Source organism: Takifugu flavidus, chromosome 15, assembly GCF_003711565.1.
Source record: "Takifugu flavidus isolate HTHZ2018 chromosome 15, ASM371156v2, whole genome shotgun sequence".
NCBI lineage: Eukaryota > Metazoa > Chordata > Actinopteri > Tetraodontiformes > Tetraodontidae > Takifugu > Takifugu flavidus.
Window position 1 is genome coordinate 2970843 of NC_079534.1, and position 24236 is coordinate 2995078.

At 43.2% G+C, this 24236-nt stretch overlaps 5 protein-coding genes and 1 long non-coding RNA gene across 14 annotated transcripts; 3 read left to right on the top strand and 3 right to left on the bottom strand.

Annotated features, from left to right (window-relative positions):
- Positions 1-337: 337 nt before the first annotated feature.
- On the bottom strand, positions 338-15735 carry LOC130538852 (C-X-C chemokine receptor type 4-like). 8 transcript variants are annotated; one of them, XM_057056807.1, is made up of 16 exons: positions 15601-15735; positions 15439-15529; positions 15102-15186; positions 8626-8732; positions 8465-8555; positions 8127-8212; positions 4705-4761; positions 4030-4505; positions 3859-3934; positions 3650-3775; positions 3153-3570; positions 2568-2684; positions 1862-2467; positions 1568-1776; positions 1199-1482; positions 338-1126 (listed from the first exon to the last, which is right to left on the bottom strand). In XM_057056807.1, the coding sequence occupies exons 13-16, from the start codon at positions 1874-1876 to the stop codon at positions 531-533; spliced, it is 1104 nt and encodes a 367-aa protein (XP_056912787.1). In that variant the 5' UTR covers positions 1877-2467; positions 2568-2684; positions 3153-3570; positions 3650-3775; positions 3859-3934; positions 4030-4505; positions 4705-4761; positions 8127-8212; positions 8465-8555; positions 8626-8732; positions 15102-15186; positions 15439-15529; positions 15601-15735; the 3' UTR covers positions 338-530. The 8 variants fall into 8 exon arrangements, 7 of the variants coding, with proteins under 7 accessions (XP_056912787.1, XP_056912788.1, XP_056912786.1 ...); XM_057056808.1 differs by lacking the exons at positions 8127-8212; positions 8465-8555; positions 8626-8732 and adding an exon at positions 5702-5809; XM_057056806.1 differs by lacking the exons at positions 15102-15186; positions 15439-15529; positions 15601-15735 and having other exon boundaries at positions 8626-8740.
- On the top strand, positions 6304-9490 carry LOC130538850 (UDP-glucuronosyltransferase 1A1-like). 2 transcript variants are annotated; one of them, XM_057056798.1, is made up of 9 exons: positions 6304-6847; positions 6969-7032; positions 7114-7262; positions 7470-7597; positions 7982-8075; positions 8202-8327; positions 8475-8562; positions 8641-8860; positions 9123-9490. In XM_057056798.1, exons 1-9 carry the CDS (start codon positions 6341-6343, stop codon positions 9391-9393), a joined length of 1647 nt encoding a protein of 548 aa, XP_056912778.1. In that variant the 5' UTR covers positions 6304-6340; the 3' UTR covers positions 9394-9490. The 2 variants fall into 2 exon arrangements, with proteins under 2 accessions (XP_056912778.1, XP_056912777.1); XM_057056797.1 differs by having other exon boundaries at positions 6969-7262.
- Positions 12839-16476, top strand: LOC130538851 (UDP-glucuronosyltransferase 1A1-like). Its single transcript, XM_057056800.1, has 9 exons — positions 12839-13382; positions 13465-13528; positions 13610-13758; positions 13966-14093; positions 14957-15050; positions 15176-15301; positions 15449-15536; positions 15616-15835; positions 16108-16476. Exons 1-9 carry the CDS (start codon positions 12873-12875, stop codon positions 16241-16243), a joined length of 1515 nt encoding a protein of 504 aa, XP_056912780.1. The 5' UTR covers positions 12839-12872; the 3' UTR covers positions 16244-16476.
- Positions 16477-19591: 3115 nt separating this feature from the next.
- LOC130538722 (UDP-glucuronosyltransferase 1A1-like) lies at positions 19592-23064 on the top strand. The gene is given in 10 exon segments (XM_057056580.1): positions 19592-20085; positions 20088-20117; positions 20200-20263; positions 20346-20494; positions 20702-20829; positions 21569-21662; positions 21783-21908; positions 22056-22143; positions 22223-22442; positions 22706-23064. Coding segments are annotated over 10 exon segments (1650 nt in total). The 5' UTR covers positions 19592-19605; the 3' UTR covers positions 22977-23064.
- On the bottom strand, positions 20133-22366 carry LOC130538727 (uncharacterized). The gene is made up of 3 exons (XR_008953968.1): positions 22208-22366; positions 22046-22136; positions 20133-21793 (listed from the first exon to the last, which is right to left on the bottom strand). It is a non-coding gene; the product is annotated as an uncharacterized LOC130538727 (long non-coding RNA).
- Positions 23065-23109: 45 nt separating the features above from the next.
- ndufb3 (NADH:ubiquinone oxidoreductase subunit B3) lies at positions 23110-24227 on the bottom strand. The gene is made up of 3 exons (XM_057056585.1): positions 24131-24227; positions 23434-23562; positions 23110-23345 (listed from the first exon to the last, which is right to left on the bottom strand). Exons 2-3 carry the CDS (start codon positions 23559-23561, stop codon positions 23195-23197), a joined length of 279 nt encoding a protein of 92 aa, XP_056912565.1. The 5' UTR covers position 23562; positions 24131-24227; the 3' UTR covers positions 23110-23194.
- Between the last annotated feature and the right edge of the window lie 9 nt (positions 24228-24236).

Below are 24236 nucleotides of genomic sequence, written 5' to 3' on the forward strand. Positions count from 1 at the left end.
CGCACAGAGAGAGACCGATGGACAGATTAGCCCACAATACCAACTGATTTCAGTTCACCTCCATCTGTAAACCTGCTTTTCAACCATTTGGAAACAAACCAGTGCTTTATTTTTTTAAAAACCCAATCATGAGCCTTGCGTAATAAGATCTAGAGCTTGGTTTGATGGAACCCCCCCTCACACACACACACACACACACACCACACACACACAGGTCTTTCCTGCCCCACAGGCCAAGTCTTGAAGAGGTTTGTTCACATACTGGTCAGACACACACATGGCACATCCGGACCCTTAAAGTGTTGTGTTCACTCAGGAAACAAGAAGAGAGGAGAAGTTTGCACAAGTGTTTTTTTTATTCCTGAAATTCACAATGAAAAACACGATCAATCAAAAAACAGTATTTACAGGAGAGGAGTCGTGGACCAGCAGACTGCTCGATTCTATCTCAGATTCTTTATGTAAACGTCCCCACGTGCACACATATACATTTTATACAAACATACATCCAGAAAGAGCACAAGCAAACACTAACTGGAATGTAAACTGGAGGATTCGGACTCTGTGGTGGTCGAGGTCCCGGGACGCCTTCGTGGTAGAATCTTCAGACTGGAGGCTCGGCTCGTCGTCAGGGCTCTGCGGGCTGAATTCTTGAAGCTGGCCCCCAGGAAAGCGTACAGCAGCGGGTTCAGGCAGCAGTGAGTGAACGCCATGGGCTCCGCCACGGCCAGCCACACGCCCAGGACGGCCTCCAAGCGGCAGCTGCGCGGCAGGACCTCCAGGCGCAGCAGGGCGTCCACAGAGATGCCCGCTCCGTAGGGCAGCCAGCACAGGAAGAAGCAGAGAACCAAAACAATGGTGGTCCTGACTGCTCGTCGCTTCTGCCTCTGAGCCCCCAGGGGGCCCTGGGTCAGCCTGAGGACAATGACGCAATAACAAACCAGCAGCACCAGCCCTGGGATCACCAGACCAACCAGGACCAGCTGCAAGTGGAAAACCGCAACCCAGAGGGGAGCGTTCTCCTCTGGGTAGAAACGCTGGCAGAGCGTGGCCCCTTCACCTCCTTCCTGGGTCCTGGCAAAAACCAGGTCAGGCACCGCCAGGAGGCCCGCAGGCAACCAGGCACCTGCCGCCAGAAATAAACTATAAACATACAGAGCAATATAGAAATCTACGCGTGCGGGGGGGCCTCACGTACCTGCGTAAACCAGTCTGTGTGCCAGCAGCTGCCTCAGCCCGCCGGTGTTTGTGTCCGTGGCTCGGACCACGGCCAGGTAACGGTCCAGACTGATGAAGGCCAGGATGAGCACGCTGCCGTACAGATTGACCGTGTAGATGACATGGACGCCCACGCAGGTGGCCGCCCCGAAGCGCCAGTCCGCCATGGCGGCGTCCACGGCCCAGAACGGCAGCGCCAGAACAAAGAGGAGATCGGCAGCGGACAGGTGGAGGCGGTAGCGGTCTGTGAGGCTGCACTTTGACCTGGGGAAAAACCACATCAACGGTCATCAGATCATCTGGTTTCTGTCCTCAGAAGCACAGCGAGATCCAGAACCCGCCCGCTCACCTGCGCTGGCAGCCCAGTACCAGGACAACCAGGCCGTTGCCGGTGATGCCCATGATGAAGATGAGCGCGTAGACCACGGGCAGGAAGACCCGCTGGAGGTCGGCAGTCATGATGTGCTCCACGCCGCACGGCTCATCCAGACCAATCCCCAGCTCCCCGGAGCCTGAACCAGAGCCGGTGTCGTTGTAGTCGTAGTCCAGGATGATGTGCTGAAGGGAGACGTTCCACCGCAACGATTAAAGGTCGACTCGACACAGATTTTACCGTCGGATCAACCGCTCGCGACGTACTCACCTCGTAGTAGGACATGATGGAGACCTCCTCGCTGTCAGCGGAGTGAAGCTCAGATCTGCTCCTACAGGGGTTATATAGTTTTCTCCACGCTCCTCCTTCAAAACCCTCCGACACATCTGTGTTCCTGCTGAACCCTTCTTCCTGTTTTCGAGGTGTCAGGTGCTGATAGTGGTTCTATCACAGGATACTGTATTGTGTATGCAAACTGCTTGAATTGTTTTGGCCCCGAGACCTCTGCTTTGTGATAAGTGGGATCAATTGGCAATATGGAAAACAATGTATAAAGAGTGTCGGTGTCTCCAGGCTCCACGGTCTGCTAAAGCAACACAAGCAGCTTCGTTCGGCTCCTGATGAATCACAAACATATTTGTTCCATTTGCTGATAACACGAAGATGAAGAAGGTGATAATTCACGTGGTGTTCTGGAGGATTATCATGGCGACGCTGTCTGTGAGATCTTTCTCTCTCAGGGAACCATGAAGGTGTTTGTGTTATTAGCATGTCACCTTTATGAGACCAAAACAAGTGCGGTTTTAACATCAGCGCGTGTCGAAACACATCCACCCCGAGAGTCCAGGGCCGTCCTCACCCAGCGGCTGCGCTTCTCTATGAAAGGCAGTCACAAGTGGAAAATGGAAAGAGTCAACGATAAATCAAAGCAGACAGTCAGCAGACACCTTTCCTGGCGAAGCAGGTTCAGACTAACAATGTCCTTCCTCTCTCGATGCATTAATCCCATAGGTAAACAGCAACAGTGTCCGACTCCCCTACAGCTTAGTCCAGTGTTTGGTTCCTCCAAATTCACCATTATCAACACAAACATCTGGAAAAAAAAAAACACTACTAGACTTTAACACTTTACAAATTAGGAATGATGATGCAAGATGTGTTCCAAGTTTATTCCCAGCAAAAATTTATAACTGACCACAACACTAAACTGAACTAACAGCTAACCAGGGAGGAAATAGTGAAAATAATTAAATTTATTGATTTTTAATGATTACTGACGTACAGAATTTTAGGATGAGACAGTAAAACACTTGAATAACACATTAAATACGCAACTTACGTTTATGAACTGGACAAATGGCGCCACCTAGTGGTCATTTAATGACACGCATGCTGTTTTCCAATTAAGAATGACCAATTAACACAATGTGCCTAAATAACCACAACAAATGTGCCCAAAATAAATATGCACTGAAATAAATATGCAGTTGTGTAAGATCTGGTCGTTTAGTTAAAAAGTAAAAAAAAAAAAATTGAAAAGAGTGTCGACCTACTAACTGACCTACTCTTTGACGATTACACTGGTGTTTGCTCGCATTTGAGCGAGCAAGTCTCTAAATCCAGCCGCCTTTTTCAGAGCTTTTGGCTTGACTCTGGCCTCTTGGGGCTTTGAGGATTCTTTTCCATTGACTGAGGAGGAAATGAGCTCAAGTGTGCGATGCGTTTCTTCCGGCACATCCATTTCTTGTTCACTCCAACCATCAAATCCAGAACTAGTGCTCTGGCTGCTGCTTGGGTCCGGACTAGAGTTATCAGCCTTTACCGCACAGATATTATTGCTGGCGTGCTTGGCAAGATCGCTGCTGTGGAGACGCTGTTGTTTGGCAACGCGAGGAACCCGAGAATCTTCTCTTCGCCTCTTTCTCCTGTTCCTCTTCCTCCCAGGTTTCACCGGATCTTTAAACACCTGTTTAAGATTCCTGAGACAAAGATGTTCCACGTTAAGCTCATTTTTTGAGGGAACAGACACAATCCGTTTTCTGTGCAGAAATGTTTCACCTCTGGAGGAAAACATGTGGCCTCAAGCAGACGGGTTGTTCTTTCTCTGTCGTTACTCGATTAGTTCTTTTTTCATCACGTTTCACCAGCCTTTTCTTAACCAGATCTACTTGTCTCAAAAGCTTCCTGAAACACAGCAGTGGGATCATGAACTCGACAGCACCAACAGAGCACCAGCTCAAGCACATCCAACACATGAGGAACACTACCTTCTTGTGTTTGGCACCCTCTTTGGCCTCCATTGTTTGAGAAGGACCCACTGGTCACATGTCAGAGACTTTGGATCTGTTAAAAACATCACAAAGCAACACTGAACCTGTCAGGATGTCATGTTTTACAGGTTCACAATTATTCTCCCAAACATGCATGTGTCCACTCACCATTGTCCAAGAGCTTATCTTTAATTGGCGATTTCATTTTTTTAGCCTTCTGGTAGAGATTCCAGCAAGCTGAGCACAAACCCTGCGGGGACCTCTGTTTTTTGGCAGTGCTGCTGTGAAGGGCCGAGGGACCAGAGGAAATGCTGCTGGTCACAGACTCACAGTCTTCATCAGAGAAATCAACTCCTTCATCGGCCACCGCAGCGCACCATCCTTCATCGATGTCCACGCGTTTCTGTTGTGCACAGTCGATAATGTCAAGGATGTCTTGGTCCGTCTCATCGGCTGTATTCGCCCCACTATCATCAACTTTAGTTTTCCATAATGTTCTCTTCTTCTTCTTAGTCCCCTGGTGATGGCGAGACTCTTCATTTGGGCTGGGACTTTCCTGGAATTCCTCCTTGGATCCCTTGCTTAAACTGAATGACCGTCTGGGATACATTGGAATCTTCCGCTTCAAACAATACTCAAAAGAGCTGCAAGAGAATCCAACAATTAATATCTATGATGAAGCATCTATAACACTGAGCACGCGAGCACAGTTCACCCCACAGATACTCTACAGAAACATTATATTGTACATTTGCTTTAGAATAGGCACGGTGAGTGCATAATTGCAAAATAGAGTCAAGAGCCTGAAAATTACAATCTGAAAATGTGTTTACATACGCTCACCTGTAACATTGTACCCTTATGGCTGATGTATATTCGAATCCATCTTCAATCGAAGGCCTGTGAAAACAATAAAACCATTTGCAATAAACTGATCTGAGTAAGACAAACAACACATAATTCATTTTCGTAGCACGGTTTCTACATTACTATAACTAAATGTTACACAAAAGCACAGGTACGACACTAAGATGCCTTAAGTAAAGATAGCTACTAAAAATCTGGGTTAACTAGCTACACTTAACACAACATAAACTTGTTTTAATGAGTGTTTTTAGTCTTTGTCTTCACGACTATTTGATTTTAACACTTACTCCGCTTCGTAGTGGTCAAACTTAATGTAATCTGACATGTTTACAACCAGTTTTACTGACAAGCAGACGCGACAAAAGGGGCCGAATATGAAGCCGCGAACTAAATTCTAAATGCGTACAAATGTTTACAGACCTGATGAGTGTTTGGATCCAATTCAAGAGGCGCGCGACCGGAAAAACGCTGGTATGTCTTCTTCTACGATTTTATTTTAGTTTAAAAAGGAAGTAACCGGCTTTAGGTCGCCACCTAATGGCTGATTTGTTTAGCGTTACAAACATTGTCATTCAGCCCCCTTCCGAATGCATGATAAACGTATACAGTATACAGCCAATTTCACTAACTCCTGCTTGAAATTAAAATAAAATATTCACACACAGTATATGCACACATTCTCTGCCTTTCTGCTGAATTTGAGATGTAACTGCACAACAGTGCTCCAGATAGAATTTTAAATCTGAGTATAGTGGTATACTCTTTAAATTAATAAAAAGAATCTGAATCCATGATTTCATTTTTTTGTATGCAACGACTCCATTTAGACGGTATTTTTCCAGGGAAGCCATGTGTCCCTCATGCTCTAAATGTCTTTGCATCTCCTGAGTAATTACTTCTGTTTTTTCCGAATGCCTTTTACTGTCTAAGCATCTGTCACATATTGTTAGATATTTGAAAAAAAAATGCAAACTATGTTCTGGATCTGATGGGTATCCTTGTAGTTGGTGGGAGTAAACATATGTTGAATGCGACGGTTTGTTGTTCAGTCACTCTCATAGCACCACTCTGCTTTCACATGCTGAAACACAAGATTAGGGAAACTGGTTGGATTATAGTTATTGTATATCAAAGACACACACACTCAGGTTTCCTATTTTGATTGAAGATATATAAGCTTCTTTTGTTGTTTAGGCATACAAGTGTTCAATAAACATGTTAACTTAAGATATTACTTGTGCTCTTAATGCTCACAAAAATGTGAATGTACATATTAAGTGTAATTTGTTACTTGATCTGAAAATGTATTTGGTTTTCATGAATAAATGTAATACATGTGAATTAATGTAGAAATGTAATATTTTTATGATAGGGCAGTGAAAGTTGGGCTTGTGTTGGTTGGGTTGGTTTTTTAAGACTAATTTTATTTTCATACTATGATAATTACAGAAACCTCTGAGCAGACTCGAGGTTGCAAATGACACACGAACAGGGTTCATTTACTCTGCCTGGCTGGGCGGGGAAAGGTGAGAAGGAGTGGTTTACACATACATTTCACCACTTTGTCAGAGCTTTTTTATTAGAATTGTTCAGCAGCAGAGGAGAGGGGACAATGAGGAGCGCCGCTCTGCTTGTTATCATGCTGCTCAGCATGCAGGTGAAAGGTGCAGTTGATAAGACGACGGGGCCTGTGGGGGGAGGGAACCAGAGGCCAGAAGAAACCAAAGGCACCACAAACACTGCTAATGACTCTGATCCACCTTTCCTGGGAAATCTGTTGGTGGTACCCATGGATGGGAGTCACTGGGTGGATCTAAAAGCCCTCGCCCAAGAAATGGGCCGCCGTGGACACAGGGTCACCGTGGTGATACCAGAGGTCTCTATGAGGATGGGTCCAGGGAAATACTACGACACAGTGACCTTTCCTGTTCCGTACGACAAGGATTTAGTTGCTTCATTAATGGGTGACAACAAGGGCATATTGGAAAAATCCACCGTGGGTTTCACTGAGAAGATACAAAATCGCATTTCCCAGTTTCAGACATTTGCAAGTTTTCTCCACACCACTGCAGAAAGCCTGCTGTTCAACGCAAGCATCATCTCACAGCTGGAGCAGCAGGTGAGCCATGCAAACACAGTCCAGTGACAAGATATTCTTTTAATTGAGCCAGTGCAAAGAAAGTAAACATCAGAGGGAAAGATGCTTTAGTGATGTTTGCTGTCATCTCATCACTCCGCAGAACTTTGATGCTGTATTAACTGACCCCATGGTGCCCGCAGGGGCTTTAATAGCACGGAAATTAGGTGAGTTCTGCCACATAAATGATCTATATCCTCACCTATCTGAACATTTTCCAATTAGTTATATTCATCGTCCATTTCCAGGCCTCCCGATTGTTAATCTGTTAAGAGGAATTCCGTGTATGTTGGATATGAAGTCTGCAGGATGCCCCTCCCCACCCTCCTATGTTCCTCGCTACATGACTGGATACACAGATAAGATGAACTTCAAGGAGAGGACTATTAACACCATGGTGAGAGCAAGTTGTCAAATAAGGGATGAATTAACCTTTAACTGTACAGACTAAATGTGTGCTGTAGATTAATGAACCATATCTAATTGTAGTTTCTTTGTGAAGTCTTTATCAGTTCCACATGTGCCGTGCACGTTGGGTAATGTGACACAAGTTGCTCACATTAGACTGAGCTTGTTAAACTCTGTGCTTCTGTGTGACTTGCAGGTTGCTCTGCTGGAGCCGCTCATGTGCAAACTGCTGTTTTGGCAGTTTGACTACATTTCCCAGCAGTTCTTAGGAGAAGAGGTGGGAATTGCTGAAGTGCTGTCAGAATCTGCTGTCTGGCTGCTCAGGTAACATAAATGCCATGTAACTTAAATTAACTTATAAGATTCACTCATTCCAGATGTCATGTATGGTAGATAAAATTTGAAAAAAGAGCACTTGGAGAGCGCAGACCGCCAAACAGGTCATTTGACCGTATGTTGCTGTTTTATTTCCTTTAGAATCAAAGCCCCTTTGGCCTTTAAACCGGGACTAACATCTGTTTCTCGGCTCATGAAAATTTCATGATGACGTTCATAACTTTTTGAGTTATTTTGCGATCAAACAACTGAGTGTCACATGACCTTGGCGGTGGAAACGGGGCAGCAGTCAATCATTTCATGTCAAAATTGCATCCTGTGGTGGATGAGCTGAGATTCTGTGTTTCATGAGGAAATACATTATGATGACAGGATCGACATGACCCTGGAGCTCCCACGGCCTCTCATGCCCAACATGATATTGGTGGGTGGAATTAACTGCAACGTGAGAGATGCTCTGCCTGAAGTAAGTTGTGTTTCTAGGTTCAGTTAAGGCAATAGAACATTCATATTTTACCTTTTTATCCAGTCATGTGCTCTCAGTGCAGGAGGTCACCTGATCCTCTCTCTGCCTCTCTTTGTGTGTCTGCAGGATCTGCTACCCTGGGTGTCAGGAGAGCATGGATTTATAGTGTTCACTCTGGGCAGCATGGTGTCAGAGATGCCAGAGGAGACAACTACAATCTTCTTGGAGGCTTTTAGACAGATTCCACAGAAGGTACTTGATCGTATAAATGCACATATTTGAACTGTTCTCAAACACTCATCAATTATTCAGACTTCCTGTATTAATCAACTTTCCGTTTTGGTGGTATTGATGTCACACCTCTCAACATTAACATATGACACTCTTACCTTTCTATAGGTCATCTGGAGGTACACTGGACAGATCGATGGCAATGTTCCAGATAATGTAAAGATAATGAAGTGGGTGCCCCAGAATGACCTTTTAGGTGAATAAATGACAAGTAAAGGAATAATTGATGTGTTAATTGTAACAGAGTAAGATCTGATACCTGTGTTTGTGTTAGCTCATCCTGGAGCTCGAGCTTTCATCACTCACGCTGGCTCTCACGGTCTCTATGAGGGTCTGTGCCACGCTGTTCCCATGGTGATGGTGCCACTAATAGCAGAACAGCCGGACAACGCGGAGAAGATGGCAAGTAGAGGAGCAGGAATTGTCCTGAATATTCTTTCAGTTACGACAGAGGACATTGTCCAAGCGCTGAACAACGTCATCAATGACACCAGGTGAGGTGAAACTCAGCTCAAAATATTCTGCCCCTTTACTGAGTAAATATGTAAATGATCAAATTTACCTAACTTATAGTGAATACATGAAAATTTCAATGATTATTCAGCATTTTTACTTCCGCTCATGGGGAAATAATTCAACAATTTTTCCATTTAATAAAGCAAAAATAATCAAATTGGATAATCAAATAGTTAATGAAGACAAATCTTGATTTCTTTGCTTTCATGTTGAATTATCTAATTGACTCTTTTTACACAGGTATAAAGACAACATAAAGACACTGTCTGAGCTCCATAAGGACCAACCAATGAATCCACTTGAGCTTTCGGTTTACTGGACAGAATTTGTGATGCGGCACAAAGGGGCAAAACATCTCCGACCTGCTGTCCATGACCTCAACTGGATCCAGTATTATTGCCTGGATGTTGTAGCATTCTTGTTCACTATACTGCTGCTTGTTGTTGTGCTGACAGTAAAATGTTTGAAAGTATTTCTCAGGAAACTTGGTGGGAAAAGGAAGCGAGACTAATACAGCATTACACTTTACTCTTCTTACAATTGCAGTACTGTAAATGTGTGTGTTCATTCATTAAAACAGAGTGATCATTAAAATACTTCAAAATCTTTTTGAGGTTTACTGATATTTTTGTGGCTAAAAATATAACACATTGGTCTGTAATGGTTTGAATGTAGCACTTATTTTGTCTCCTAATGGTCACAATTAATGTGTGTTGACAAGTTTTAGCGACATGAAAAGTGAACCAAAACCACCAAATATGGAACAGTTGTCTTCAAACAAGAAATGTGGTCAGAAAAAAATCCTGATTGATTCTGATTTGGTGAAACCAAATCATAGAACAACAACAGAACTCAGGGCTGTTTAATAATGAAATTAACAGCATTTCCACACACACAATGCGAAGGGAACACATGCGCCTGACTCTGGAGGATTGGAAGAAGGTCCTGTTGTAGGATGTGTCCAGATTCACCCTGTTCCAGAGTGATGGGGCATCAGGGTAAGAAGAGAGGCAGATAAAGTGACGCACCCATCATGCCTACTGCAAGCCTGTAGGTGGCGCTGTGATCTGGGGTTGCATCACTTGCTCTTGTCCAGGTTCAGCAACATTGTGTGAACAAAGATCACCCAACTCCCTGAACATGCTGAATGACAGAGTTGAACTCATCAGTGGATTTTTTTCTTCCTAGATGACTTAAGCATATTCAACAATCCCAGTATTCATTGGGCTCAAACCGTGAAAGAGCGGTTCAGGGAGCATGAAACATCATTTTCACACATGGATTGGCCACCACAGAGTCCAGACTTTAACCCCATTGAGGATCTTTGGGATGTGCTGTAGAAGCTTTACACAGTGGTCCAACGCTACCATCACCAAGACAAGAGCTGGATGAAAAATGAGTGCAACGCTGGACGGAAATCATTGCTGACACTGCAGAAGATTATTGAAACGATGCAGGGAATGCGTGTCATTTTTAAAACTACCTTAGGTTGCTTTATGACCAAAGCCCCTTAGCTTTGATCTTAGAAAGTCCCTCGGCAACCAAGAACTTCACAAATATTTAATAATCTGTTCCTGGGGCCATTAACATTTACTGAAAATTTTATCAAAATTCATATCATTTTGTTATTTTGGCAGGCAGGCAGGCAGACACACACACACACACAGAGGTCAGCTGTCACGAAACAGCTGTTATTTCTTATTCTACAATTTTATCTTCCTTCGAGCATAACTGGCACACTTTCGCCACCTATTGGCCGTTTTGATCAGCGTTACAAATATTGTCATAAACCCACTTTGAAAAGGTGACACAGCGAATAAGATTGTACAGGATGAATGAAAGAATGTTGGCTCATATTTATTAAAAAACTAAGATTGACAGATGCCTTTTGAATACATGTTTTTGCATTTAGAATTTCATACTACTGTTAATTTTGGAGCATATATAAAATAAAGGGGCGTGTCCTGGTGTACCCTTTGATCAAATAAAATGAACTTAAATTGACCGCTTCAATTTTATTGTAGACAAATATTGTGTTTACAGGATGTCTGTGTAGATTCTCAATCATCCAGGTCATTGTATCCAAGGTAGTTTTCTATGCTCTCAAAACATGCGGCTACCCAGACTGGGCCTTCACCAAAACCTCAAGAAAGCGAGACCCCAGCAAAGGAGAGGAGGAGAGAAACAAACGCCGCAGCGTTTCCATCCCCTACCTGTCCGGGGTCTCTTGAGAAGTTTAGGAGGATCCTCCAGAAACACGACATACTGGTTCAGTTCAAACCCAGCAACACTCTCAGACAGAGGCTGGTACACCCAAAGGACAAGACACCAAGACCCAAACAAAGTAATGTTGTTTATGCTGTACAGTGCCAGGAGAAATGCAAGGAACTGTACATTGGGGAAACCAAACAACCTCTCCACAGAAGAATGGCACAACACAGACGCGCCACCTCTTCGGGTCAGGATTCAGCAGTCCACTTACACTTAAAGGAGAGTGGGCACTCCTTCGAGGACAGCCAAGTAAGGATACTGGCCAGAGAAGACCGCTGGTTTGAAAGGGGGGTCAAGGAAGCTATCCATGTCAAATTGGAAAAACCATCCTTAAACATAGGTGGTGGCCTGAGGCACTTCCTATCACCCACATACAATGCAGTCCTCCACTCCTTCCAACAGCAAAACAAACATTCACACCATTCCAGGAGACCCAGTGACTCATCACCATGTGACCCAGCAGACAAAGGGGAGACACCTCAACAGAAACTAGTTGAACGACCCGACCAACGACCCTGCTAACGACTCTCAGGTGACCACCCAGATCATTAGCATGCAGATGGTCCACAGGGGCTATATATTTTCAAGCTCTCTCCCCAGCGATTTCAGAACTGAAGAAGCCTTCTGGATAGAAGGCGAAACGTCTTCAAGAGAAGAAACCCAGTCCAGTTGACATAGAAAACTACCTTGGATACTGTGTTTACTCTATAGTTGACAGGGGAGCCACATGCGCTTCCTGCACAGCATAACTTCACTTTAGTATTGAGCTGCTCTTCCCAAGTACACAAGCCTGTTAGATATTGACTGAACTCATTTGATCACAACACTGAGCTTTGAACTTTGACCCTTGCTAATTTATCACTGAAGCAGTAATAATGGTGCGAATCAGGCCTCGTAATTCTATGCATTTACAGTTCAGAGTGCCTTTCACTGTCTAACCACCTCAGACATGTGTTTTTTTTAAAAAATAGTTTCTTTGCAGATAGTGGAAAATATATTTGAAAGAAATAATGTCAATGATGTAACGTCATTGCAGGACGTCCTTGTATTGTTGGAATTTGGCAACCAGCATTAAAAGAAACTGTTGCCTCTTCACTATTGTCGATGCCACAAGTAGCACCACTCTGCCTTCACAACTGCTTGGAATGTCCGAACTATTGTATTTTAACTTCACACCAGTGTGGAAACACTCCACTGTCTTCTGGGACCTGTGACCCTCAAAACTCACATGGTGGGCAGACCCAACAAGTGGTTTTTGTGGACTTTTTTCCCAGCTTAACCAGAGCAATTCATTAAACCTTCTCTCCAACAACAGCCTTTCACACAGCAGTCGCACAAGGTTTCCACTCCCACCAGGTTAATCAGAACAGAAGAAGCCTCTCACATGAGCCACAAAACATTGTCCAGATTCTTTCCAGTCCATGCAACTCTTTACTCTCGTAAATTCTTTATGGAATTTGGCTCTTTTTCTGTGGTATTTTAAAACATTGATTCTATTCTCAAACTTTGATTTTATCAATGGATGCATGAACATACTTAAAGTGGGAGAGGATGACATAGCAAAAAAAACCAACCATCTGCTTCGGACAAACCAATAGGGGTTTGTTTAATCTGCCTGGCTGGGCGGAGAAAGGTGAGAAGGAGTGGTTTACAGATATATTTCACCACTTTGTCAGAGCTTTTTTATTAGAATTGTTCAGCAGCAGAGGAGAGGGGACAATGAGGAGCGCTGCTCTGCTAGTTATCATGCTGCTCAGCATGCAGGTGAAAGGTGCTGTTGATAAGACGATGGGGCCTGTGGGGGGAGGAAACCAGAGGCCAGAAGAAACCAAAGGCACCACAAATACTCCTGCTAATGACTCTGATCCACCTTTCCTGGGAAATCTGTTGGTGGTACCCATGGATGGGAGTCACTGGGTGGATCTAAAAGCCCTCGCCCAAGAAATGGGCCGCCGTGGACACAGGGTCACCGTGGTGATACCAGAGGTCTCTATAAGGATGGGTCCAGGGAAATACTACGACACAGTGACCTTTCCTGTTCCGTACGACAAGGCTGTAATTGATTCAATAATGGTTGCAAACAAGGACGTTATAAAAAAATCAACAGTGTCTTTCATGGAGAAGATACAAAAACAGTTCACTCAGTTTCAGAAAATTAAAGGTTTTCTCCACAGCACTGCAGAAAGCCTGCTGTTCAACGCGAGCATCATCTCACAGCTGGAGCAGCAGGTGAGCCATGCAAACACCAGTCCAGTGACAAGATATTCTTTTCAAATTTAGTGATGTTTGCTGTCATCTCATCACTCCCCAGAACTTTGATGCTGTATTAACTGACCCCATGGTGCCCACAGGGGCTTTAATAGCACGGAAATTAGGTGAGTTCTGCCACATAAATGATCTATATCCTCACCTATCTGAACATTTTCCAATGAGTTTTATTCATCGTCCATTTCCAGGCCTCCCGATTGTTAACTTGTTAAGAGGAATTCCGTGTCTGTTGGATATGAAGTCTGCAGGATGCCCCTCCCCACCCTCCTATGTTCCTCGCTTCTTTACTGGATACACAGATAAGATGAACTTCAAGGAGAGGACTATTAACACCATGGTGAGAGCAAGTTGTCAACTAGGGGATGAATTAACCTTTAACTGTACAGACTAAATGTGTGCCGTACATTAATGAACCACATCTAATTTTAGTTTCTTTATGAAGTCTTTATCAGTTCCACATGTGCTGTGCACGTTGGGTAATGTGACACAAGTTGCTCACATTAAACGGAGCTTGTTAAACTCTGTGTTTCTGTGTGACTTGCAGGTTGCTCTGCTGGAGCCGCTCATGTGCAAACTGCTGTTTTGGCAGTTTGACTACATTTCCCATCAGTTCTTAGGAGAAGAGGTGGGCATTGCTGAAGTGCTGTCAGAATCTGCTGTCTGGCTGCTCAGGTAACATGGACAAAGGTTACACATTTTATATGTCAGAAAATGTGAAATTTATACATTCTATCAGACAATATATGGCCTATAGGACCAAAAGACCTTAGAAAACATTATTTCCTGTCAAAATGTAATCAGTGGTATAATAATACCTATCCAAGGTAGTTTTCTCTGTCAACTGGACTGGGTTTCTTCTCTTGAAGACGTTTCGCCTTCTATCCAGAAGGCTTCTTCAGTTCTGAAATCGCTGGGGAGAGAGCTTGAAAATATAGCCCCTGTGTATACATTCAAAAGAGCCTTGCAATACTCTCAAGGATGCTGTACACATGTAAAATCATATAAAATATTTAAACGGGAAAGCAAAATAATCACAATAAGTAGGCAGATTTAAAGAGGTGAGGTTTCAGTTTTGATTTAAGGATGAGGAGTGATTTGATGTTAGGAAGGTCACGAGGTGGAGACTTAGAGGGCCGGATTCTCTGGTGCCAGAGAGAACTGGATATAAAAGTACTAATAATGATTTAGCAATGTTTTTTGAGTTAGACTGGTAGCCCTGCAGAAGGACGGGTGTGATGTGGCGGGAGGAGGGAGTTTTGATGATTGGTGCAGCAGTGTTTTGGACAAGTTGGAGTTTATTGAGCGACTTTTGAGGGATGCCGAAAAGAAGAGTTGCAAGGAACTAAACGGGAGCTAAAGATGCTGCGGACCAGAATGTTGAGAGGATGGGGGGGGGGGGGGTGTCAAGGAAGGGCAGAAACAGTTGATGAAAGTATGCTGAACCAGTGATGTTATTGTGTTGTGATTGAAGAAAGTAAACTGTCGAGGATGAGCTGAGATTCTGTGTTTCATGAGGAAATACATTATGATGACAGGATCGACATGACCCTGGAGCTCCCACGGCCTCTCATGCCCAACACGATATTGGTGGGTGGAATTAACTGCAACGTGAGAGATGCTCTGCCTGAAGTAAGTTGTGTTTCTAGCTTCAGTTAAGACAATAGAACATTCATATTTTACCTTTTTATCCAGTCATGTGCTCTCAGTGCAGGAGGTCACCTGATCCATCTCTGCCTCTCTTTGTGTGTCTGCAGGATCTGCTACCCTGGGTGTCAGGAGAGCATGGATTTATAGTGTTCACTCTGGGCACCGCGGTGTCAGAGATGCCAGAGGAGACAACTACAATCTTCATGGAGGCTTTTAGACAGATTCCACAGAAGGTACTTGATCGTATAAATGCACATATTTGAACTGTTCTCAAACACTCATCAATTATTCAGACTTCCTGTATTAATCAACTTTCAGTTTTGGTGGTATTGATGTCACACCTCTCAACATTAACATATGACACTCTTACCTTTCTATAGGTCATCTGGAGGTACACTGGACAGATCGATGGCAATCTTCCAGATAATGTAAAGATAATGAAGTGGGTGCCCCAGAATGACCTTTTAGGTGAATAAATGACAAGTAAAGGAATAAATTGATGTGTTAATTGTAACAGAGTAAGATCTGATACCTGTGTTTGTGTTAGCTCATCCTGGAGCTCGAGCTTTCATCACTCATGCTGGCTCTCACGGTCTCTATGAGGGTCTGTGCCACGCTGTTCCCATGGTGATGGTGCCTCTGTTGGCAGAACAGCCAGACAACGCGGAGAAGATGGCAAGTAGAGGAGCAGGAATTCTCCTCAATATTTTTTCAGTCACGACAGAGGACATTGTCCAAGCGCTGAACAATGTCATCAATGACACCAGGTGAGGTGAAACTCAGCTCAAAATATTCTGCCCCTTTACTGAGTAAATATGTGAATGGGTAAAATTAAATTTACTGGCTAATAATACTTTTACATACCAATGATTGAAAATATATATAGATTAATGTTTGTTCCTATAGAAATAATTCAGCCCAATTTCTCACATTCTTAACGGAAGAACTTTTTAGATTTGGGTAATCAAATAGTTAATGAAGACAAATCTTGATTTCTTTGCTTTCATGTTGCATTATCTAATTGACTCTTTTTACACAGGTATAAAGACAACATAAAGACACTGTCTGAGCTCCATAAGGACCAACCAATTAATCCACTTGAGCTTTCGGTTTACTGGACAGAATTTGTGATGCGGCACAAAGGGGCAAAACATCTCTCGACCTGCTGTCCATGACCTCAACTGGATCCAGTATTATTGCCTGGATGTTGTAGCATTCTTGTTCACTATACTGCTGCTTGTTGTTGTGCTGACAGTAAAATGTTTGAAAGTATTTCTCAGGAAACTTGGTGGGAAAAGGAAGCGAGACTAATACGGCATTACACTTTACTCTTCTTACAATTGCAGTACTGTAAATGTGTGTGTTCATTCATTAAAACAGAGTGATCATTAAAATACTTCAAAATCTTTTTGAGGTTTAGTGATATTTTTCTGGCTAAAAATATGAGACATTGGTCTGTAATGGTTTGAATGTAGCACTTGTTTTGTCTCCGACACAGTGGTCCAACGCTACCATCACCAAGACAAGAGCTGGATGAAAAATTAATGCTGACACTGCAGAAGATTATTGAAACGATGCAGGGAATGCGTGTCATTTTCAAAACTACCTTAGGTTGCATTATGACCAAAGCCCCTTAGCTTTGATCTTAGAAAGTCCCTCGGGAACCCAGAACTTCACAAATATTTCATAATCTGTTCCTGGGCCCATTAACATTTCCTGAAAATTTTATCAAAATTCATATCATTTTGTTATTTTGGCAGGCAGGCAGGCACACACACACACACACACACAGAGGTCAGCTGTCACGAAACAGCTGTTATTTCTTATTCTGCCACCTATTGGCCGTTTTGATCAGCGTTACAAATATTGTCATAAACCCACTTTGAAAAGGTGACACAGCGAATAAGATTGTACAGGATGAATGAAAGAATGTTGGCTCATATTTATTTAAAAAAACTAAGATTGACAGATGCCTTTTGAATACATGTCTTTGCATTTAAAATTTCGTACTACTACTGTTAATTTTGGAGCATATATAAAATAAAGGGGCGTGTCCTGGTGTACCCTTTGATCAAATCAAATGAACTTAAATTGACCGCTTCACTTTTATTGTACACAACTATTGTGTTTGCAGGATGTCTGTGTAGATTCTCAATCATCCAGGTCATTGTATCCAAGGTAGTTTTCTATGCTCTCAAAACATGCGGCTACCCAGACTGGGCCTTCACCAAAACCTCAAGAAAGCGAGACCCCAGCAAAGGAGAGGAGGAGAGAAACAAACGCCGCAGCGTTTCCATCCCCTACCTGTCCGGGGTCTCTGAGAAGTTTAGGAGGATCCTCCAGAAACACGACATACTGGTTCAGTTCAAACCCAGCAACGCTCTCAGACAGAGGCTGGTCCACCCAAAGGACAAGACATCAAGACCCAAACAAAGTAATGTTGTTTATGCTATACAGTGCAAGGAAGAATGCAAGGAACTGTACATTGGGGAAACCAAACAACCTCTCCACAGAAGAATGGCACAACACAGACGTGCCACCTCTTTGGGTCAGGATTCAGCAGTCCACTTACACTTAAAGGAGAGTGGGCACTCCTTTGAGGACAGCCAAGTAAGAATACTGGCCAGAGAAGACCGCTGGTTTGAAAGGGGGGTCAAGGAAGCTATCCATGTTAAATTGGAAAAACCATCCTTAAACAGAGGTGGTGGCCTGAGGCACTTCCTATCACCCACATACAATGCAGTCCCCCACTCCTTCCAACAACAAAACAAACATTCACACCATTCCAGGAAACCCAGTGACTCATCACCATGTGATCCAGCAGACAAAGGGGAGACACCTCAACAGAAACTAGTTGAACGACCCGACCAACGACCCTGCTAACGACTCTCAGGTGACCACCCAGATCATTAGCATGCCAATGGTCCACAGGGGCTATATATTTTCAAGCTCTCTCCCCAGCGATTTCAGAACTGAAGAAGCCTTCTGGATAGAAGGTGAAACATCTTCAAGAGAAGAAACCCAGTCCAGTTGACATAGAAAACTACCTTGGATATTGTGTTTACACTATAGTTGACAGGGGAGCCACATGCGCTTCCTGCACAGCATAACTTCACTTTAGTATTGAGCTGCTCTTCCCAAGTACACAAGCCTGTTAGATATTGACTGAACTCATTTGATCACAACACTGAGCTTTGAACTTTGACCTTGCTAATTTATCACTGAAGCAGTAATAATGGTGCGAATCAGGCCTCGTAATTCTACGCATTTACAGTTCAGAGTGCCTTTCACTGTCTGACCAACGCAGACATATGTTTTTTTTTAAAAATAGTTTCTTTGCAGATAGTTGTCTGTGTAAATTCTCAGTCATCCAGGTCATTGTATCCAAGGTAGTTTTCTCTGTCAACTGGACTGGGTTTCTTCTCTTGAAGACGTTTCGCCTTCTATCCAGAAGGCTTCTTCAGTTCTGAAATCGCTTGGGAGAGAGCTTGAAAATATATAGCCCCTGTGGACCATTTGCATGCTAATGATCCGGGTGGTCACCTGAGAGTCGTTAGCAGGGTCGTTGGTCGGGTCGTTCACCTAGTTTCTGTTGAGGTGTCTCCCCTTTGTCTGCTGGGTCACATGGTGATGAGTCACTGGGTCTCCTGGAATGGTGTGAATGTTTGTTTTGCTGTTGGAAGGAGTGGAGGACTGCATTGTATGTGGGTGATAGGAAGTGCCTCAGGCCACCACCTCTGTTCAAGGATGGTTTCTCCAATTTAACATGGATAGCTTCCTTGACCCCCCTTTCAAACCAGATAGTGGAAAATATATTTGAAAGAAATAATGTCAATGATGTAACGGCATTGCAGGACGTCCTTGTATTGTTGGAATTTGGCAACCAGCATTAAAAGAAACTGTTGCCTCTTCACTATTGTCGATGCCACAAGTAGCACCACTCTGCCTTCACAACTGCTTGGAATGTCCGAACTATTGTATTTTAACTTCACACCAGTGTGTAAACACTCCACTGTCTTCTGGGACCTGTGACCCTCAAAACTCACATGGTGGGCAGACCCAACAAGTGGTTTTTGTGGACTTTTTTCCCAGCTTAACCAGAGCAATTCATTAAACCTTCTCTCCAACAACAGCCTTTCACACAGCAGTCGCACAAGGTTTCCACTCCCACCAGGTTAATCAGAACAGAAGAAGCCTCTCACATGAGCCACAAAACATTGTCCAGATTCTTTCCAGTCCATGCAACTCTTTACTCTCGTAAATTCTTTATGGAATTTGGCTCTTTTTCTGTGGTATTTTAAAACATTGATTCTATTCTCAAACTTTGATTTTATCAATGGATGCATGAACATACTTAAAGTGGGAGAGGATGACATAGCAAAAAAAACCAACCATCTGCTTCGGACAAGCCAATAGGGGTTTGTTTAATCTGCCTGGCTGGGCGGGCAAAGGTGAGAAGGAGTGGTTTACAGATACATTTCACCACTTTGTCAGAGCTTTTTTATTAGAGTCGTTCAGCAGCAGAGGAGAGGGGACAATGAGGAGCGCTGCTCTGCTAGTTATCATGCTGCTCAGCATGCAGGTGAAAGGTGCTGTTGATAAGACGGCGGGGCCTGTGGGGGGGGGGAACCAGAGGCCAGAAGAAACCAAAGGCACCACAAATACTCCTGCTAATGACTCTGATCCACCTTTCCTGGGAAATCTGTTGGTGATACCTATGGATGGGAGTCACTGGGTGGATCTAAAAGCCCTCGCCCAAGAAATGGGCCGCCGTGGACACAGGGTCACCGTGGTGATACCAGAGGTCTCTATAAGGATGGGTCCAGGGAAATACTACGACATAGTGACCTTTCCTGTTCCGTACGACAAGGCTGTAATTGATTCAATAATGGTTGCAAACAAGGACGTTATGGAAAAATCAACAGTGTCTTTCATGGAGAAGATACAAAAACGTTTCACCCAGTTTCAGAAAATTAAAAGTTTTCTCCACAGCACTGCAGAAAGCCTGCTGTTCAACGCGAGAGCATCATCTCACAGCTGGAGCAGCAGGTGAGCCATGCAAACACCAGTCCAGTGACAAGATATTCTTTTCAAATTTAGTGATGTTTGCTGTCATCTCATCACTCCCCAGAACTTTGATGCTGTATTAACTGACCCCATGGTGCCCACAGGGGCTTTAATAGCACGGAAATTAGGTGAGTTCTGCCAACATAAACGATCTGTATCCTCACCTATCTAAACATTTTGAAATTACTTTTATTCATCATCTATTTCCAGGCCTCCCGACTGTTAACCTGTTAAGAGGAATTCCGTGTCTGATGGATATGAAGTCTGCAGGATGCCCCTCCCCACCCTCCTATGTTCCTCGCTTCCTGACTGGATACACAGATAAGATGAACTTCAAGGAGAGGACTATTAACACCATGGTGAGAGCAAGTTGTCAAATAAGGGATGAATTAACCTTTAACTCTACAAACTAAATGTGTGCCATACATTAATGAACCATATCTAATTTTAGTTTCTTTATGAAGTCTTTATCAGTTCCACATGTGCTGTGCACGTTGGGTAATGTGACACAGGTTGCTCACATTAAACTGAGCTTGTTAAACTCTGTGTTTCTGTGTGACTTGCAGGTTGCTCTGCTGGAGCCGCTCATGTGCAAACTGCTGTTTTGGCAGTTTGACTACATTTCCCAGCAGTTCTTAGGAGAAGAGGTGGGCATTGCTGAAGTGCTGTCAGAATCTGCTGTCTGGCTGCTCAGGTAACATGGACAAAGGTTACACATTTTATATGTCAGAAAATGTGAAATTTATACATTCTATCAGACAATATATGGCCTATAGGACCAAAAGACCTTAGAAAGACCTTAGAAAACATTATTTCCTGTCAAAATGTAATGAGTGGTATAATAATACCTATACATTCAAAAGAGCCTTGCAAACCTCTCAAGGATGCTGTACACATGTAAAATCATATAAAATATTTAAAAGGAAAAGCAAAATAATCACAATAAGTAGGCAGATTTAAAGAGGTGAGGTTTCAGTTTCGATTTAAGAATGAGGAGTGATTTGATGTTAGGAAGGTCAGGAGACTTAGAGGGCCGGATTCTCTGGTGCCAGAGAGAGCTGGATATAAAAGTACGAATAATGATTTAGCAATGTTTTTGAGTTAGACTGGTAGCCCTGCAGAAGGACGGGTGTGATGTGGTGGGAGGAGGGAGTTTTGATGATTGGTGCAGCAGTGTTTTGGAGAAGTTGGAGTTTATTGAGCGACTTTTGAGGGATGCTGAAAAGAAGAGTTGCAAGGAACTAAACGGGAGCTAAAGATGCTGCGGACCAGAATGTTGAGAGGATGGGGGGGTGGGGGTGTCAAGGAAGGGCAGAAACAGTTGATGAAAGTATGCTGAACGAGTGATGTTATTGTGTTGTGATTGAAGAAAGTAAACTGTCGAGGATGAGCTGAGATTCTGTGTTTCATGAGGAAATACATTATGATGACAGGATCGACATGACCCTGGAGCTCCCACGGCCTCTCATGCCCAACACGATATTGGTGGGTGGAATTAACTGCAACGTGAGAGATGCTCTGCCTGAAGTAAGTTGTGTTTCTAGGTTAAGACAATAGAACATTCATATTTTACCTTTTTATCCAGTCATGTGCTCTCAGTGCAGGAGGTCACCTGATCCATCTCTGCCTCTCTTTGTGTGTCTGCAGGATCTGCTACCCTGGGTGTCAGGAGAGCATGGATTTATAGTGTTCACTCTGGGCACCGTGGTGTCAGAGATGCCAGAGGAGACAACTACAATCTTCTTGGAGGCTTTTAGACAGATTCCACAGAAGGTACTTGATCGTATAAATGCACATATTTGAACTGTTCTCAAACACTCATCAATTATTCAGACTTCCTGTATTAATCAACTTTCAGTTTTGGTGGTATTGATGTCAAACCTCTAAACATTAACATATGACACTCTTACCTTTCTATAGGTCATCTGGAGGTACACCGGACAGATTGATGGCAATCTTCCAGATAATGTAAAGATAATGAAGTGGGTGCCCCAGAATGACCTTTTAGGTGAATAAATGACAAGTAAAGGAATAAATTGATGTGTTAATTGTAACAGAGTAAGATCTGATACCTGTGTTTGTGTTAGCTCATCCTGGAGCTCGAGCTTTCATCACTCACGCTGGCTCTCACGGTCTCTATGAGGGTCTGTGCCACGCTGTTCCCATGGTGATGGTGCCTCTGTCGGCAGAGCAGCCGGACAACGCGGAGAAGATGGCAAGTAGAGGAGCAGGAATTGTCCTGAATATTCTTTCAGTCACGACAGAGGACATTGTCCAAGCGCTGAACAACGTCATCAATGACACCAGGTGAGGTGAAACTCAGCTCAAAATATTCTGCCCCTTTACTGAGTAAATATGTGAATGGGTAAAATTAAATTTACTGGCAAATAATACTTTTACAGACCAATGACTGAAAAGATATATAGACATATTATAGAAATAATTCAGCCTAATTTTTCACTTTCTTAACGGAAGAACTTTTTAGATTTGGGTAATCAAATAGTTAATGAAGACAAATCTTGATTTCTTTGCTTTCATGTTGAATTATCTAATTGACTCTTTTTACACAGGTATAAAGACAACATAAAGACACTGTCTGAGCTCCATAAGGACCAACCAATTAATCCACTTGAGCTTTCGGTTTACTGGACAGAATTTGTGATGCGGCACAAAGGGGCAAAACATCTCCGACCTGCTGTCCATGACCTCAACTGGATCCAGTATTATTGCCTGGATATTGTAGCATTCTTGTTCACTATACTGCTGCTTGTTGTTGTGCTGACAGTAAAATGTTTGAAAGTATGCCTCAGGAAACTTGGCGGGAAAAGGAAACGAGACTAATACAGCATTAAACTTTACTCTTCTTACAATTGCCGTCCTGTAAATGTGTGTGTTCATTCATTAAAACAGATTCATCATTATTTAAAAATATTGTTTTGGTTCACCGATATAAAAATAATAGGAGATTCCCACGGGTGATCAAAACATTTATTTGAGAGAAAACACAGAATATTACCAAAGGACATTGCTGACTGGGCTTGAGGTGCATCTAGTTATCATTAGTGGCCACCCTTCTTTGGTGGGAACAGAGCGTATTCAACTGCCAAAGCAACAGTGAAGGCTGCAAAGCCCCACTTGAATCCTCTGAGCAGCACATCAGAAAAAGTCACAGCACGAGCAAAGCCACCAGAGTATCTCCAAGCCTCATTACTGCCAACAGAAACAGAGAAAACAAAATAAGCAAGTCTAGAAAGAAAACTCATTGTCAGCTGTAATGAATATAGGTGTAAATACTGACCGTGCCCACGGGTCTTTGAGGCCCCTGGCTGCTAACCTCTTCTGTGTGAATTCAAGTGGTGTTCCCTCTGTCTTCCACTGCTGCCAGTCTGGCATGGACATCTTTCCATGGCCATGATCACCTCCCATGCTGTTAAGAGATGTAGATAAATGCAAGTTAGCACTGGGTGTATCACAAAGGTGAACTGACAGATAAGATTATTTTTTATAAATTTGTAACTTTGTATCCGTAATGACTTGGCAGATTCAATCGATTTCGTATTATCTGATCGACACAAATAACTGCTATGATTGATTTTAAGAATATAACTGCGCAAAGTGACGTTTGTTTGATGATAAACACAAGAGTTATAAGATTTACGTCCAACTCGAGATTGTAAAATTGTCCCTTTGAGTACAGTTGCCATTGAGTTGATGAGACATTTATCAAATCACATCGTCAATAAGTGCAATAGTTACTCGCAAAAACAGGTTTCTTCATAGCCTGTTTAGTGGCATTACAATGTACGGCGTTGGGTTTGACAGTCATCTTTTCTTGAGCTAGCATTGCGTTAGCCATTTTGTGGCTATATAATTAAACCAGTATTTCCATTTACAACCGTGGGTACATTTATGTAGGTAATAGCATAAAACATCGCTGATAATGACAAGTTTAAAAATGTTGAGAATGTATGAACCTTATTCTTTTCGTGGCTTACCTGGTTTGTTATGACCTCTGCTACAGTACAGAAGCTCACGACAACCAAAGCTTTTTTACGGCAAAACTACGGCAGCCCATTTAGAACAAAAACCGCAGATTCTTGG